This window comes from Leptopilina heterotoma, unplaced genomic scaffold (genome assembly GCF_015476425.1).
Source record: "Leptopilina heterotoma isolate Lh14 unplaced genomic scaffold, ASM1547642v1 Lhet_228, whole genome shotgun sequence".
Taxonomy (NCBI): domain Eukaryota; kingdom Metazoa; phylum Arthropoda; class Insecta; order Hymenoptera; family Figitidae; genus Leptopilina; species Leptopilina heterotoma.
In genome coordinates this window covers 2,369,336-2,385,374 of record NW_025110946.1, presented here as the reverse complement: position 1 = coordinate 2,385,374, position 16,039 = coordinate 2,369,336, and the positions used below count along the sequence as shown (strand labels likewise).

General features: G+C 28.3%; 1 protein-coding gene across 1 annotated transcript; it reads left to right on the top strand.

Moving 5' to 3' along the window:
• The first annotated feature begins 4,661 nt into the window (after window positions 1–4,661).
• On the top strand, window positions 4,662–15,428 carry LOC122502373 (putative mediator of RNA polymerase II transcription subunit 26). Its single transcript, XM_043612393.1, has 4 exons — window positions 4,662–4,712; window positions 5,422–6,240; window positions 6,597–6,753; window positions 15,112–15,428. Exons 1-4 carry the CDS (start codon window positions 4,662–4,664, stop codon window positions 15,426–15,428), a joined length of 1,344 nt encoding a protein of 447 aa, XP_043468328.1.
• The last annotated feature ends 611 nt before the right edge of the window (window positions 15,429–16,039 follow it).

Here is a 16,039-nt window from a genome sequence, read left to right as displayed (position 1 = left end):
TTTTGACGTCAAAATCTTAATCAGAGACCCCAAAAATTCTACAATTAAGCTTGACGGAAGATCAAATTTATAAATTGTAAAATACGAAAATAAGAGATAAATGTTGATCTCACCCAAGTCTACTTTAATAGTTTGAAATTTTTATTTTTATATATAAAATTATAGTAAACAGAAATTGTGGTTTAATTTTAAACTCTGCTATTAGAAAAGAGTAAATCGTTACCTTTAATTAAGCACATTTTTTATGTACAGAAAAACAACTTATTTATAAAATTTTTTGAAAAAAATAATTTTGTAAAATCTAAAATTTTTTATATTGAAACTATAATATTTTGAATTCTACTACATGAACATTCTGCTTCAAATCTTGGTTTCAAGAAAAAATAAGTAGATAATGAAGATTACAAATTACAATAAAGTACTTCTAAATAATTAAAATTAATAAAAAATTATTTGTAAAGTATTTAAACAGTTTTTGAGAATAATAAAAAAATTTTATAATGTGCGATTTGTTAAATCTAACATTTTAAAATCATTTCTTACAGCATGCGCGCTGAATATTTACTGGATAGTCTTCTGCCTGAAGTCTGATAATGTCCTTTCCTTTTGTATTTTCTTTGACTACTCATATTTTCGATGTGTCTTAATTCCATTTATAAATTTAATTGCTTTAATTAGATTTCAGCACAATTTAATAAAATTGTTCTTATAATAAATTAATTTTTCTATAACCGCAAAATAGAAGTTCAATTTAAAACGTCAAATAAACAATCACGAAAAGACGTAAACATTTCCAATGCAGTACACTGTTAGAAATATCTATATGAATTTTCAATAACATGTAAGTGAAGTCCATATCAATCCGTGTCATTGAATTTTTAGTTGAATATTCAATAGCAACTGTGATTGAAAATTCAATAACATGGAACTGAAAATTCAATAACATGGAATTGAAAATTCAATAACATGAAATTGAAAATTCAATAACATGGAATTGAAAATTCAATAACATGGAATTGAAAGTTCAATAATATAGAATTGAAAATTCAATAATATGAAATTAGAAATTAAGTAAGTTTGACCAGTATTGTGTATAGGTACATTCACTGTAAAAATTTTTTTAAAGAAAATTCACAAAAATTTCTTCTTTTCTGTGAATTTTACAATTAATGATGAATATTTACCAAGATTGAAGAAAATAATTGTAGTTTATAGAGATTCGTTTTATTTCACAAAATATGTTTGATTACAAAACTATTTAACAAAATATTTTTCACAAACCATAACAAACAATTATGAAGAACAATAATAAAATAGTATCAATATTATATTAATCATAACCCATACTAACAATAAAATTACTTATCCCTAGAAATTGAAATTCGTCGAAATTAACTGATATACACAAGTAGATGAAAAATTCACTATTGCTGTTCAATAAATAATAATAAAATATAATATTATAATGTATTTATTTTGAATTAAATTTTAAACACTCAGTTTTTATTTAAAACACTGTAAAAACAAGAAGAGTTTCACGCGCGGATGTATAGTTCCTATGGCAAATGCTGTAAAGCAACTGACGCTAAAAGGACCTTTTGTCAAAAACTTCTAAGAAATTGTAGAAATTTTCCACACCAGATGTGACAAATGTATTGAATTTTCAATAACAGTAATGAATTTTCAATAACAGTATTGAATTTTCAATAACAGTATCGAATTTTCAATAACAGTATCGAATTTTCAATAACAGTCATGAATTTTCAATAACTGTGTCTGTATTTTTCAATTACAAACCAATGGATTTTCATTTTTTCAATAACAGTAATGAATTTTCAATAACTGCGTTTGTATTTTCAATTACAAACCAATTAATATTCACTTCAAGTTCTTTAATTTTCAATTCAAGCTGAATTGAATTAAAATTCAATAACTTATGTAATTGAAAAGTTGTTGAATTTTCAATTCTTTTCTAACAGTGTATACTTCATAAAGTTCTTTAAAAATTTAAATAAATATTTCTGAAATATATTCTTAAAATAATTTTTAATTTAATATAATTAATTTGTAATTATGCGTAAATAGATTTCAGTTTTTTATATACATTGTTCTCAAAATTTGGTTAAAATCTTTTATTAATAAGGAGTGTCAAACTGTTTTTAAGTAGAATAAATAACGCAAGAAATATAAATTAAAAATAAACTTTTTTTGAAATGTAAATTTTTAAAGGAAAGTTGTAGCGTCGATATTGAATTCGTTGCTTTAGATTTTAAAAAAATTATTTTAAGTTACTTGTAAATAAAAGCAATGATTTATTACTAAACAAAATTATTCAGAGAAACAAAACCAATTATATTTAAATTCAATATTTTACACCATGATATATATTTAATAAGATATGGCGATGAATTTTCAAACTCTGATAATAATTTTTAATTTTTTTAAATTTAAATTAACATAAAAATTAAATCCTCCTCCTCCTCCACCACCTCTTCTTCCTCCCTTATTCCAATTATTCCACCTTTTCTTGTAACTTCTGTTATAATAAATTTTCCTTTTTCCATTTAAAGCATTAGCCTTGAATGACTCATCATCTGTGTCCATCCTCAAACCTACGAGAATAATAGTTTCAATGATTTGTAAAAAGCAGTTTTATAAAAGAGAAATTAAATACAAATTAAAAAAATTATTAAACATATTTGCATAAAAATTATATCACTATGAAATAAAAGCAGTAAGAAATTTCGTTTGGTCAAAAAAGGTTATGACAACTAATGGTAAATGTATAAAAATTCAGAAATTAATATTTAACTCACTTTCGCCCTTCAATGATTTTAGTTCTTCTTCTAAACTTTCGTTTCTCTTCTTTTCCTCCTCTAACGACTTTTTTAATTCAGCGATTTCTTTTTCGACTGATGACATTATTAATTTTTTAAGTAAATTTTTTTAGTGCAACCAAGAAACAAAATAAATAGAAACCAATTTCAATCGATTATGCTCGAATAATCGAAAAGAGAAGAAAAACATAAAAATTAAAAAAGAAAGACAAATATAATATAATCTAACATTTGAAAAAATGTGCTAGACTGAATTTAAAAGGTTAACTAAAATCTGACTTGGAATTAATTAATTGACTTAATTAAATTTGAAATATAAAAAACTCAATAGTTTGAAAAATATTATCAACTTTTATTTATATCTTCCAATAACTCTTTATTATTTACATAAAAATTAAAATGAATCGCTCCTGTTTTATTTTCTTTCTGCAAATTCCTTCTCTGTCTTCCATCTATAAAAATACTACTTAATGTATGTAATCATAAAAAATAAAATTTTGCAGTATTTAATATTTCAGCATATTAAGAACTTCTGCATAAGAACTGGAATAAAAATTATAAAATGATTGTTTGTTATTAATTATATGGGTATTGACTCTTTAGAATCAAAATATAAAATAAAACAATAAAATAAAAATATACCTTTATCTAAATTCTCCTTTTCTTGTTTTTCTCCTTTATTCCAAGTTTCATCCTTCTTCATCTTTTCTTCCTTTTCTCTTTTTCTTTCATTCTTTCCCTTCCTTTTACATTTAAATCTAATTCTCCGTTTCCCAGCTAAAAAATAATTTTCTATAAATGATCTTAATACTTTATGAATAAATGTATATGCAACAAATTCTGATCAGAGCTAATCAAGATAGAGAAGGAGGTCCAAATTAAACTAAAAAAATTACTTGAAAAAATACAATTTATTTTTATTTTTTCTACAATTAATCTTGACAGTAGATTATTTTTATTTTAATTAATTGATTCATTTAATTAACATTTTATTCTTAAATAAAGTAATTTCAAATGGTAAAAGTTTAAATTTAAAGAGGCTTTATTGAAATATATATAAGACAATAAAAAATAGAAGAAATGCTTAAAAAAATTTATTATTAAGAATCGTCAATAGAAAAAATTTTAAAAATTTAGGTTAATGACATGACAACTGGTAAGAATATTAATTTACGGACACAACAATATAAAATAAATAATTAATTATCTTTTACCTTTTAAGGCATTTATGTCTTTTTCAAATTGCTTCCCCTTATTAAATTCTTTCTCTATGTTTCGTTTTAATTCTAAAATTTCTTTCTCTTTCGACATAGTTTTTTTTAACAATCTGAATATATATTTGATTCTCATTTAGTTATATTTACCATAAAAGGTATAAGTCAGAGAACAAAACAAAAAATATATAAACGATAATATTCTTTTGCCTTCATATTGTTTCTAAAATAATTATCTGTCATTGACGTCCATATTATGCAGATTTATTATTAAAAAATGAAACCAGTTAAAAAAAGCAGTAGAGGAAGAATAATTACAGTGATAGATTCACAAGAAAAAAGAGTAATCGGGACAGGAAACAAGAATTCAGAGAAAGTGGTAAAATTAGAACAAACAAATTATTTTAACTGTCAAATACTTTAAACAAAAATATCCTTTATTTTCATGTATTTTGCTAATTTTTAAAATCAAATGTAGTTAAACTACATAATTTATGCACTAAATAATTTTAAAAAATATGCGTCACAAGAACAAAATCAATTTTTCAAAAATTGTTTCCACAACATTGCTTCATCTATATAGGTTAATCCAATCATCCGAATTTCAAAAATGCCTTCAGAAGCTGTGGATAAGAAAAAAATAGATCCGATGAAAATAAAGGTAAAAAATTGATATTAGGATGAATTTTAAAACAACAATATAGATAAAAATAATCCATTCTTTACAATGACTAAAATTTTACATTTAATTAAAACGAAGACAACGATTTTCCAAAAAACGCCAAATTTAGTTTCAACAAAGACAATAATAAGATAGTTACTTAGTTAACTGACTAACTGACTAAATGAATAAATTACTAACTGACTAACTAACTAACTAACTAACTTAATTACTAAATGACTAACTGGCTGACTGACTAACTGAATACCTAACTGACTAACTAACTGACAGATTGACAGACTAACTGACTAACTAAATAACTAACTGACTAACTGACTATCTCACTAATTGACTGACTAATTGATCAACTGACTTACTGACTTACTGACTAACTGAATAACTGACTAACTAACTGACTAGCTCACTAACTGACTAACTAACTGACTAACTGACTATCTCACTAACTGACTGACTAATTGATTAACTGACTTACTGACTTACTGACTGACTAGCTCACTAACTAATTAACTGACTAGCTCACTAACTAACTGTCTGACTAATTGACTAACTGACTAACTGACTTACTGACTAACTGAATAACTGACTAACTAACTGACTAACTGACTAACTGACTGACTAATTGAGTACCTTACGATTTACTGTGATTTTTAGTTGACAATATTTAATTAATTTTGTATTAATTTTTCAGTTGTCAAAAGCAGCAGATGGCACTATTCAACACTTTCAGGATTTTAACAACTCTGGAAAATTGGAAGATAAAAAAACAGAGCAACAATTAAATACTCAACAAACTGCGCAACAACTATTTGGTCAACAATCACAAGAGGAACAAATAAATCAACAACAACAATTACAACTACAACTCCAACAACTTCAACAACAACAACATCAAGATTTTCAACAGCAACAACAGGATCTAAAACAAAAAATGCAACTTTTGGAACAAAAAGAAAGAGATTTTAAAGAGAGACAGCAGATTTTAGTCGAGAGACAAAGAGAAATGGATGATCGCGAATCGGATTTGAATCAAAGAGAGATGAAAATAGGCGAAAAAGAATGTGTATTAAATGGTAATATAAGAAACCTTCAGGAACAAAATCAACAAATTAAACATAAACAACGACAACTTCAGGATCAAGAACAAGAAATTAAACAAAAACAACAATCAATTCATAAGCAGCAGCAGGAAATCGAAAAACTACAAGAACAATTACAAGAAAGAGAAAAAGAAGTAGATCAACAAGAACAAGACAATTTACAATCACACCCAAATTACAAGGAATTACACGAATTAAACTTACAAAACACACACTTGCAAGAACTCGTGGAACAGCACTCCAAATTCTTGCAAGAGTACACAAACAAACTTTCAACATTACAAAAACAATTACAACCACCTCAACAACAAAAAACAAAAAAAGAAAATTATGAAAATCAGGAAAACGAAATTGACCCAGAACTACTATGTCAGAATAAAAAAGAAAAGCAGCTTCAAAAACCGAATCAAGTAAGATACTATGCGATTTATATTTATTGTAAATGGAATTAGAGAAATTGAAATTAGGCTATCCAAATTTCTGGTTATCCTAGGATGTACGCAGGATATCCTAAATATAAACTCTAACATAAAAGGATATTTTCGGATATCCAACAGACATTCTAGTCGTATCCAGAAATTAGACTATTTCTGAGATATTCTTAGGACATTCACGTATATTTTCAAGACATTGGATAACTTAATTTCAATCTCTTCCTCTTAATAATTTAAACAAATTTTTTTTTCATGTAAAATTCAAATTTCAAAAAAATGTATATTTCGTTTATAGGTTTAAATGTGTGTATAAAAAGATTTGAAAATTTCAGCACAAAAAGCGAAAATATCATCAGGGACAGCAGATCCAAGGAACTTCCTTCAGCCAACAATATCAACCTGTTACATTAGCTCCATCTACATTTCCAGCCATATATCAACAGCAACTTCCTCAACAACCCTATCTCATCACCCAACCACAAGTCCAGAGTTTTGTTCCACAAATACCATCTCCTATCAATTTATTTTTAAGCTTTTATTTCACTTCTTTAGACAATAAGCATTCACCTATAAATTAACACATATATATCCAAAGCACATGCACACAAAACTCATACATACATGTACTTACACACACACGCAGAATATACATTCATATATCATCTAAGATACTGACTGACTGACTGACTGACTAAATAACTAAATGACTGACTAGATGAGTAACTGACTAACTGATTGACTAGCTGACTAACTAACTAAAAGACTGACTAGATGAGTAACTGACTAACTGAATGAATGAATGACTGACTGACTAAATAACTAAATGACTGACTGACTAACTAACTGACTAACTGAATGAATGACTGACTGACTAACTAACTGACTAACTAAATGAATGAATGACTGACTGACTGACTGACCAACTGATTAGCTGACTAATTGACTAACTGACTAATTGACTAATTGACTAATTGACTAATTGACTAATTGACTAATTGACTAACTGAATAAATGACTGACTGACCAACTGATTAGCTGACTAATTGACTAACTGACTAATTGACTAATTGACTAATTGACTAACTGACTTACTGACTTACTGACTAACTGAATAACTGACTAACTAACTGACTAGCTCACTAACTGACTGACTGACTGACTGATTGACTAGCTGACTAACTTACTTAAAACACATGCACACAAAACTTATACATACATGTACTTACACATACGCAGAATACACATTCACATATCAACTAACAAATATACACGAAATTCAATTACACTTATATTTATACATACACACAAATCAATTACACATATAAAGCAACACGTGTATACAAGACTCATACACATAAAATACATTTACATATAAAGTTACACATATACATAAAACTCGTACATCATTATTATTAGTAATAACATCTTAAATCTGTTTTTTAGAATGGTGGACCTTATCCATTGTTCAGCAATTTGCCATGGACTCAAAACTGATCAATTGTTGAATTTAAATTTTTAATTTCTTTTAATAAATATTTATTACATAATTTAATTATCTTATATTATTCGTTAATTTTATTTTTTGTATTGAAAATGTTATTGTTTGTAAAAATAAATGAATATTTAACTTTTGTCCTATTTTGTTGGCAGCCAAACTACAGTAAATAGAATATGTTCTTTTAACAACACACTTAGAAGAAAGTTTATTTAAAACAACCAAATTTTGGTTGAATCAACCAAATAAATGCAGTGCTATACATTTTGTTGAATGTTGACATATTTCAACCAAATTTATTAATTAAATGTTTTTATTTGCATGAACCAAACACTTTATTGCACTCAACAATATTTTTGTTTTCTTAAACCTAATATTTCGTTCTATACAAGCAAAAATTTATTTGAATAAAATAATATATTTTTTAAAATTATTCAATCGGTTTAACTACATATATTATATTTCTCTGATTAAAAATCTTCTAGTGTTTTAATTTTAACTTATTATTTTATTTTATTATACATGTTACAAATTAATTTATATTAATTTATAACAAGCAATATAAATAAAGTAATTCTGATATTTCTTTATTTTGCTAGAAAATAACTTGTTTGTATTAATGATGCTTTTTAATGCTTAATAATAATAATTGCAAAAAATGTGAAAAACATTTTCTTTTTTATCTACTTTAGTAAAAATTATGCCAAAAACGACATAAATAATTCAAGGTGCCTTGCAAAAAAAGCAAACCATGTTTTCAAAACGAATCTTGACTGCTATACTTTTCTTTGCTTTGCTTTGCTTTGCTTTGCTTTGCTTTGCTTTGCTTTGCTTTGCTGATCTGTACTTTGCTTTGCTAATCGATTCTGAAATGATTCGATCAAAGTACAGTATACACTCGAATGTGTATTTAGAAAGACTTTCTTTCTCTGTAGTTATTATGCTAGGAATTGTTGATTCAGTAATAATGTAATTGATTCATTTAATCAAAAAATTCAAATTTCAGTGCTGAATAAAGATGTTTGCAAAAATTATGCAATAGTCTGTGCTGCTTTTCTGTCATGAAAAATAATTGACTTAGTATAGCATTGTTGTATATTCTTTTAGCTACAAAATAAAGATGCTTTTGAAAATAGGACTTTATTCTGATTGCAGACTTTTAAATTGCAAACTTTTTGAGTAGAGCCAATGCTAGATTGATTATGCACTGTAAAAATTTTGCAAAATATTTTGATTTTCTTTATTTGAAATGATTAACTAAAAAAAATTGCTAATATCAAAATATGTATTGTTTGCTGAAAATATTTATAGAAATTATTGTGCGTAACCGAATTTTGATTTGTATTTTATTATGTATCTTCGCCAAATACATTTGTAGAATTTATGATAAAAATAATTCTTGTCTAAAATTGTACAAAAATTAGTAAAACGTCTTGGAAAAAATTCAAAAAAGATTCTTGAAGTACTTGACTTGCCGTAAAACTCAAATATATCAATCCACTTTCCGGTTCCGATTATATTTCTCTTTGTAAAAATTTTAATTTAGTATCTCAAGCTGAATACCAATACACTTAATCTGTAACATAATTAATCTCATGTACTTACTCTTAGAATTTGTTGCAGATTTACATAATACATCACAAAAGAACTTTTAAAAAATAATATTAAAATACATTATTTTCAGTAGAATAATCCTTGGTACTAATTATTTATTTACTTCAATCTTACATGGGTTTAAAAGAAACCCTTTTGTTCAAAAGTAGTAAATTAATTTTTTTATCATAATAGATCATTAAAAAATTATTAATGGTAATCTTTATTAAATTAGTAGGTTAAGTTACATATACCTAAGTTTTAATAACCTAGGTTTGAATTTTTTTCCTTAATATAAACTCCAAGATTTAATTTTTCAAATAGCAAAGAAGAAAGAAGAAATCAAATTTGATTGTAGCATACTTACTTAGAATACTGTACACGATTTATTTCAGAAGAATGTGTCCATTTTCTTTTCTTGTATTTCGGACCACGAACCAGCACATTATAAAAAAAGAAAAAGAAATCTATCAAATTTCTTAAAATATTTGTTGTCTTCCGGGAATTTGGATATCCATGATATTTTATTGCATGGATATCCCTAGGTCGTCCAAAAAAGATATTTTATCCGCTCGAAGTCGTTTGAATATACCATGAATAAAATCCGGTAATATAAATGACACCATTTGCCAGTATTGATAATTTGCAGAAAATAATAACAATAATTATATTTTTTAATTAATTAACTAATTCATTTATAATATTTATATGGCTTACTTCCTTAAATTAAATGCAATATTATAAATATTTGAAGAATTCTTACCACACGTGGGAATCGATACCTCAACCTCACGCACCAAAGCCAAATACTTTGGTCACTCTGCTACGCTGAAGACGTGAAGTTGTAAAAGCGAAATTATTCTTTTAAATTGCACTACTGTCCGATAATCTACCATTATTGGTCCATGCTACGTTACATTTCTGGCAATAGTAATTTATTATCAAAGATACAAATTTTAGTGGCAGCAATTATTATGTGCCAATAACGATATAAAATTCTTGCCACTACTGAAAATTATATTCCGGCATTACAGATTTAACAACTTTGCCGTAAACGCGACATTACTGTGCCAAGATTTGGACCAATCTTGAAAAATTAAATTATCTGACAATCGGCACAGCTTTATAAGGGGCATTAATACTGGTCCAGTAATTTTTGCCATTTTTAGGCAAATTTTTGCAGTCTTGTCATTTGATAAAAAATGTTGCTGTAAAGGTATGTAAATTAATAAAAATCATGTAAAAAATGATTTTATTTAAAAAGTTTCTGTTTTAAAAAATAATATAAATAAATATATATATATATATATAAATATATGAACGCTATTGCTGATTAACTTAATATATTGATTCATTATAAAATAATTTCTTCATTATATGTTGCAATTTATTGTTATACATGTACGATAAAAAATTTAAAAAATTAGTTTTATTTATACTTTTAAAAACCGTCTGTACTTCACTTCAATTTTTTTAACAATAATATTGTAACTCTGAGTACAAAAGTTAATGCATACTGATGATAGAAATAATAAATAATCAAACAAAAAAATGTTTTTTATTTTTACTTTACTTTTTTTACTTTTATACGATACAAAGTTAAAAAGTATCATGCTTACTATCAATGCTTTTTCTATTTTATAAGATACAAAATAATAATAAGAAAAATTTATTCAACAGTCAAAAATGCGAAGCAAGACTGCAAATTATTATTATCATCGAATTATTCTTTAATTATTTTACATTTATTTATAATCATATTGTAAATATAAATAAAAATAATAAAGCGATATTGCTTTCAGAATTTTAGTACCATATTTTTCTTAGTGTACATTTTTATTAAATATCCTATTTTATATCTAATCTTATGTTCAGAAAGCTTTCTATGATAAATATTTATGAATAAGTATTTCTTCACGACAATTTTATTGTATAATTATTATAGATTTAATAAAGAATCAATAAATAAAATGTTTTTGCACAAAATTTACTGTTTCAGTTTTACTTTTACGTCAAACATTTATAAATAATCATTTGCTATAAAATAATATATTTGTCCCTGGTAATAACACAAAATCATTTTTCTCGCAATTTCTTTTTGACATAAAATAGTAATTCGTACAAATTTCTTAGTAAAAACAAATACAGAATTGATAAAAAATATATTCCACATGTAAATTTGCATGGAATTCTGCCTGTAATTTATACGGTAAACATTTGTGAAATTCGGGTTCAATTTTCTATCCGGACTTTTTCTGAATGGAATTACTTTCATATATTTGTTGAAATTTCTATCCAATTTCTACAACAATTTTCGAAAAATTTAATAAAAAATTTCTTCAGTAATTAGCACGAATATTGTATAACATTCGTTTGAAAATGTGGTTGAAATTTTTTAGACAAGTATCACGTAAAGAATTTGTATTGAATGTCCAGCGCAATTTTTAAAAAATTTCGTCAATAATTCGCACGAATATTGTACAAAATACGTTTAGAAAAGTAGGCAAATTTAATAGGAAATATTTTCAGCAAAAATTACGTGCGTAATTCCTTTCAGAAAACGTCCAGAATTCGTACAGCAAATTTGACAAATAGAATTATTTTTCATTCATTATTCTTGTTTACAATGTGGTTTTATCGAATTACTAAAAGAATTTTCATTTTACTTCAAGAATATACTAATTGTCATCTACAAATAATGCAAAATTTTTTTTTTTTTTAAATATTTTAAACTATATTGTGTAGTTAAAAATTATTAATTCAATTAAAGTAAATTTGTAGTTAAATTTTGTGACGACCCAGTTGGTCTAATACTTCTTTTTTACTAATAAGTCACCAGAATCATCCGCCGACGAATCGCTCAGCGACAAAACTCTCACTCAAATTTTGAGCCTGCCGTCTCGAGTCGTTTCCATCCCCGAGATTTTAAATTAAAAATACTCTAAATCCAATTCTCGCTACTGGGTTGTCACATTTTGGGCGCCAAACATGTCTTAGTCTTAGGAACTAAGACTAAACTCAAAAACTATGCCTGTGGCACATTTTTGTCAAAAACGTGTTTTTAATTTTGACTTAAAAAAATCACGTCTTCATCTTTAATTTACCGGCTTTCATCACGGAAAACTCCGACATGCTGCCGAAAATCGCATCGCCATACGGTCTTTATAAGTGTTGAAACTCCATTCCTTTTAGTGTTTTAATGTCCATTTTGACTTGCCGCACAATCAAAAAAATAAATTAATTTTTCACATAAACGCGACAAAACACCACAATTATCTTGAGTGCAGGTTCCACCGTGTGCTTTGCTACATTTTCGCTTTTTACGGTAAATTATATTTTTATTTTTATTTCGATGAATGTAAGCATAATGATAACTTCCAATGATGATCACTTCGGGAGTTAATGCTAAATTTTCCACTCAAGCCACAAAGGTTCGGAAAATTACCAAACCCTTACTCGACATGCGCAACCAAAACACAGCTGTGTTTCTATAAATTTTTTTTTCTCAATGAGTGTTTACTACTGCTCTATTTTTTTGCTTGTCTCTGGCCCAATAAGATAAATTTAATTTAATTTCCTTGAAATGAAAAATATAATTTATCACAGAATAAAATCTAATTAAAATTCTCCCAATTAAGAATTTTTAATTAAGAAACATTATTTTTTGCAATAATATTATACAAAAAAAATCTTTTTTTTGTTTTGTTTAACGATAATAATAAAAAATTTTTGTATTAACTTAAACTTTTTTCAAAAATTTTTTTCCAAAAAAATCCAAACCCTCAACTGCTCTAGGATTTACTATCAGATCACAAAGAAAATGAGCAGACATGTTTATAACACCACCACAGAACAAGGCTTCCGTGGTGGTGTTATGATTGCACAAGACTCTTAGACCGACTTCAGAATTCGACAGAGGCTACTACGACCATTACGTCAACCACCCCTCCTTTAATTTCTTTAGCGAGTCACATTGACAGAGAAAAAACCGAACATTCCTATAGCGACAGTCGAAATGATACAGGCGCAAATAATAGCGCCCTATAGATGGTTTTTTTATATTTAGGGGTTTCTCCCAAAATACCTTTAATACGGGTTCAAGCTTTAGAACGGACTCGGGTGCAATTTCTAAAGTCATACACACGCCACCACGACGGCAAATTTCACAAATCGGTTCTCCTTTTACAGAACCCAGACTTACAAACACAATAAACACCCTCCGCGCTGAACAGAAGAATCACCTCGACGAACTTAAAGAATTAATTCAATTATCATCTCTGGAGCAAACCCAAACCTCCACCAACTTAATTTCGTTATTCCATTCTAAAACTCTAAACGAAATCAACAATTTCAAAAAAGAAATTCTTAACATAATAAGCCATCACCGTATTGAAACAGCAAAAAATATAAGCGCATCTCGCCTGCAATCGAACAAAGCAATTGATATCCTATCTTACGGCCTGGCAGATATAAACAAATTAATGGTTTTCCTTACACGAAAAATCGGCGCATTGCAAATGCACCAAGATGGGCATTCGATGAGAGTGAAGACCGCTTGTTTAGTCTCACTTGTAAACCCCCTACCCTCATAACTAATACAACTACGACGTCAATAGTAGATACTAACAAAGCGACATTAACCGGAGCGACGACATACATGTACCGTTACCCCTATCACATGCAACACCCACTAGGCATATTTCTCCGCCTAATCGCACCTTATACTTTAACGATAACCTACAGTATCATGAAGCCCCACCCTCCCAACACACTGATAAGCCTTACCACTTCACACAACCAATTCCTGCACCGATTGATCCTCCACAACCGGCACCAAGAACCGCAATCCCCAATTTACACAAAATTATTAAATCTTGGGACCTTGCATTCCCTGTCATATTGGATGTCCATTATTTCATCGCCGAATTCGAGAGCAGGACGTTGTCCACTGACATCGATCCCCATGAAACTTAGGTGTTAGTAGATTCAGCTTACACTTGGTACACCACCTTCCGGTACTCATGACACATCTGGGCCGAATTTGCAACAAAATTCTGCCTCTCCTTCAGTCACCTCAATGACGACCAATCATTGACAAATAAAATCCAACGAGCGGTTCATCAATCTAATGAATACTGCTTTGAATAGAGATTGTCAAATAATTTCTTTGTCTTTAACATTTTTCGTATTTTTTAAATTTGTTTTTTAAGTATAAATAGGATTTATACAATAGTAAAGTGAGTAGAGAGGAGTATTTTTTAAATCGTCTTCTTATTCAGTATCAGCTTAAAAAAAGAAGTGAGATTTTTATTTTTTTCTCCTTATGGTTGCTGAAATAACAAACGGGAAAAGTTTCAGTGACGCACAGGAACTAAGAATTTTTTCTTCTCTATCATTAGCTGTTATAAAAAAGGGGATTATTATTATTTTTAAATGTTGAGTTACAATATTTAAAGAAGTGAGTGTTATTTATTAGTTTTTTTCTTTCGTTTTCTTTATCTTAGAGTAAAATTCTCAGCGTGAGTACCATTTGATTCCACCGTGTCGTCTTTAAATTGTTTTCGTTCCTCATCGCGGGGTATTAAGATATTACGATGCATCCATCAGACACTTATCGTCAACAATTTATTAGGCTCTTCGGAAATGAGAAAGTCAGAAAAATATGTCAAGAAATAGAGGGCATGCCGTTAACGGAAGTGGTTCAGGAGTTAGTCACGCAGCATTGTAGTACAAAAGGAAATAAGAAAATTTTACGCAAGCATCTTCTACGAGCACAAATGATGATAGTCAAGAGGAGAATATTGTTATCACCACTGTACAGTCAGGTAGTGAGATGAGAGTAACGATAACTACAGCACCTATAGTCACGTCTACAGTGTCGAATTACCACAACAGTGGTATCGTGGGCTTTACCGTGCGGCAGTATTGCAACGTTGGTGCGACAATCGCACCAACGATTTGGACCTGCAGCCCGATACAGTTGCAACAAGGATGGGGTACCAGTTTACCTCAACCGGGGTTGGAAAACCGGACGAGCGAGAGAACAGGTGCAATTCCCAAATATGGTGGATTTTAACGTACTGAAAGTGACGGTCATGGGGCAATACCAAAGAAGGGAAATTTACAATTTAAAGAAATCGAGAGAAACATGAATTTTTCGAGTCAACAGCAAAAGCATGAGAATTGGCTAAGACAAGAGATAAGAAGAATGTTAAATCTTCTAGAGCCGGAAAAGTGGGGACGAAGAAGTAGAGGGGAAGAGACACCAGTGTAGAAAGGGGAGAGACATAAGGAGGTATACAGTGCACAGAACACTGAGCATTATAAGCGTGAGAGAGGGGACAATTGAGCCTGCGCATACAATAACAGCAAGTGCGCTCGGGCTGTCTTTCCCAATCGCTGTATCTACTTCAAATTGCGAGGTGGGGACAAAATCTGGCCAATAAGAAGACTATATTTTTTCTATATTTTTTCCGTTTTCGACTAAACAGAAGTCAAAATTTCCGTTATAATTAATATCTTCAAGTGAATCAGAAGATGTTCAAGAGGTACTTAGGCCGCATACACATCGTCATCATGGATCTAATGATGATAGAAATTCGAGAACTGTGAAGCGTCTGAAAGAATGTGATTTTAAATTTTGAGGATCGGAAGAAGATGATGCCGAAGAGTTTTTGAATCGTCTCC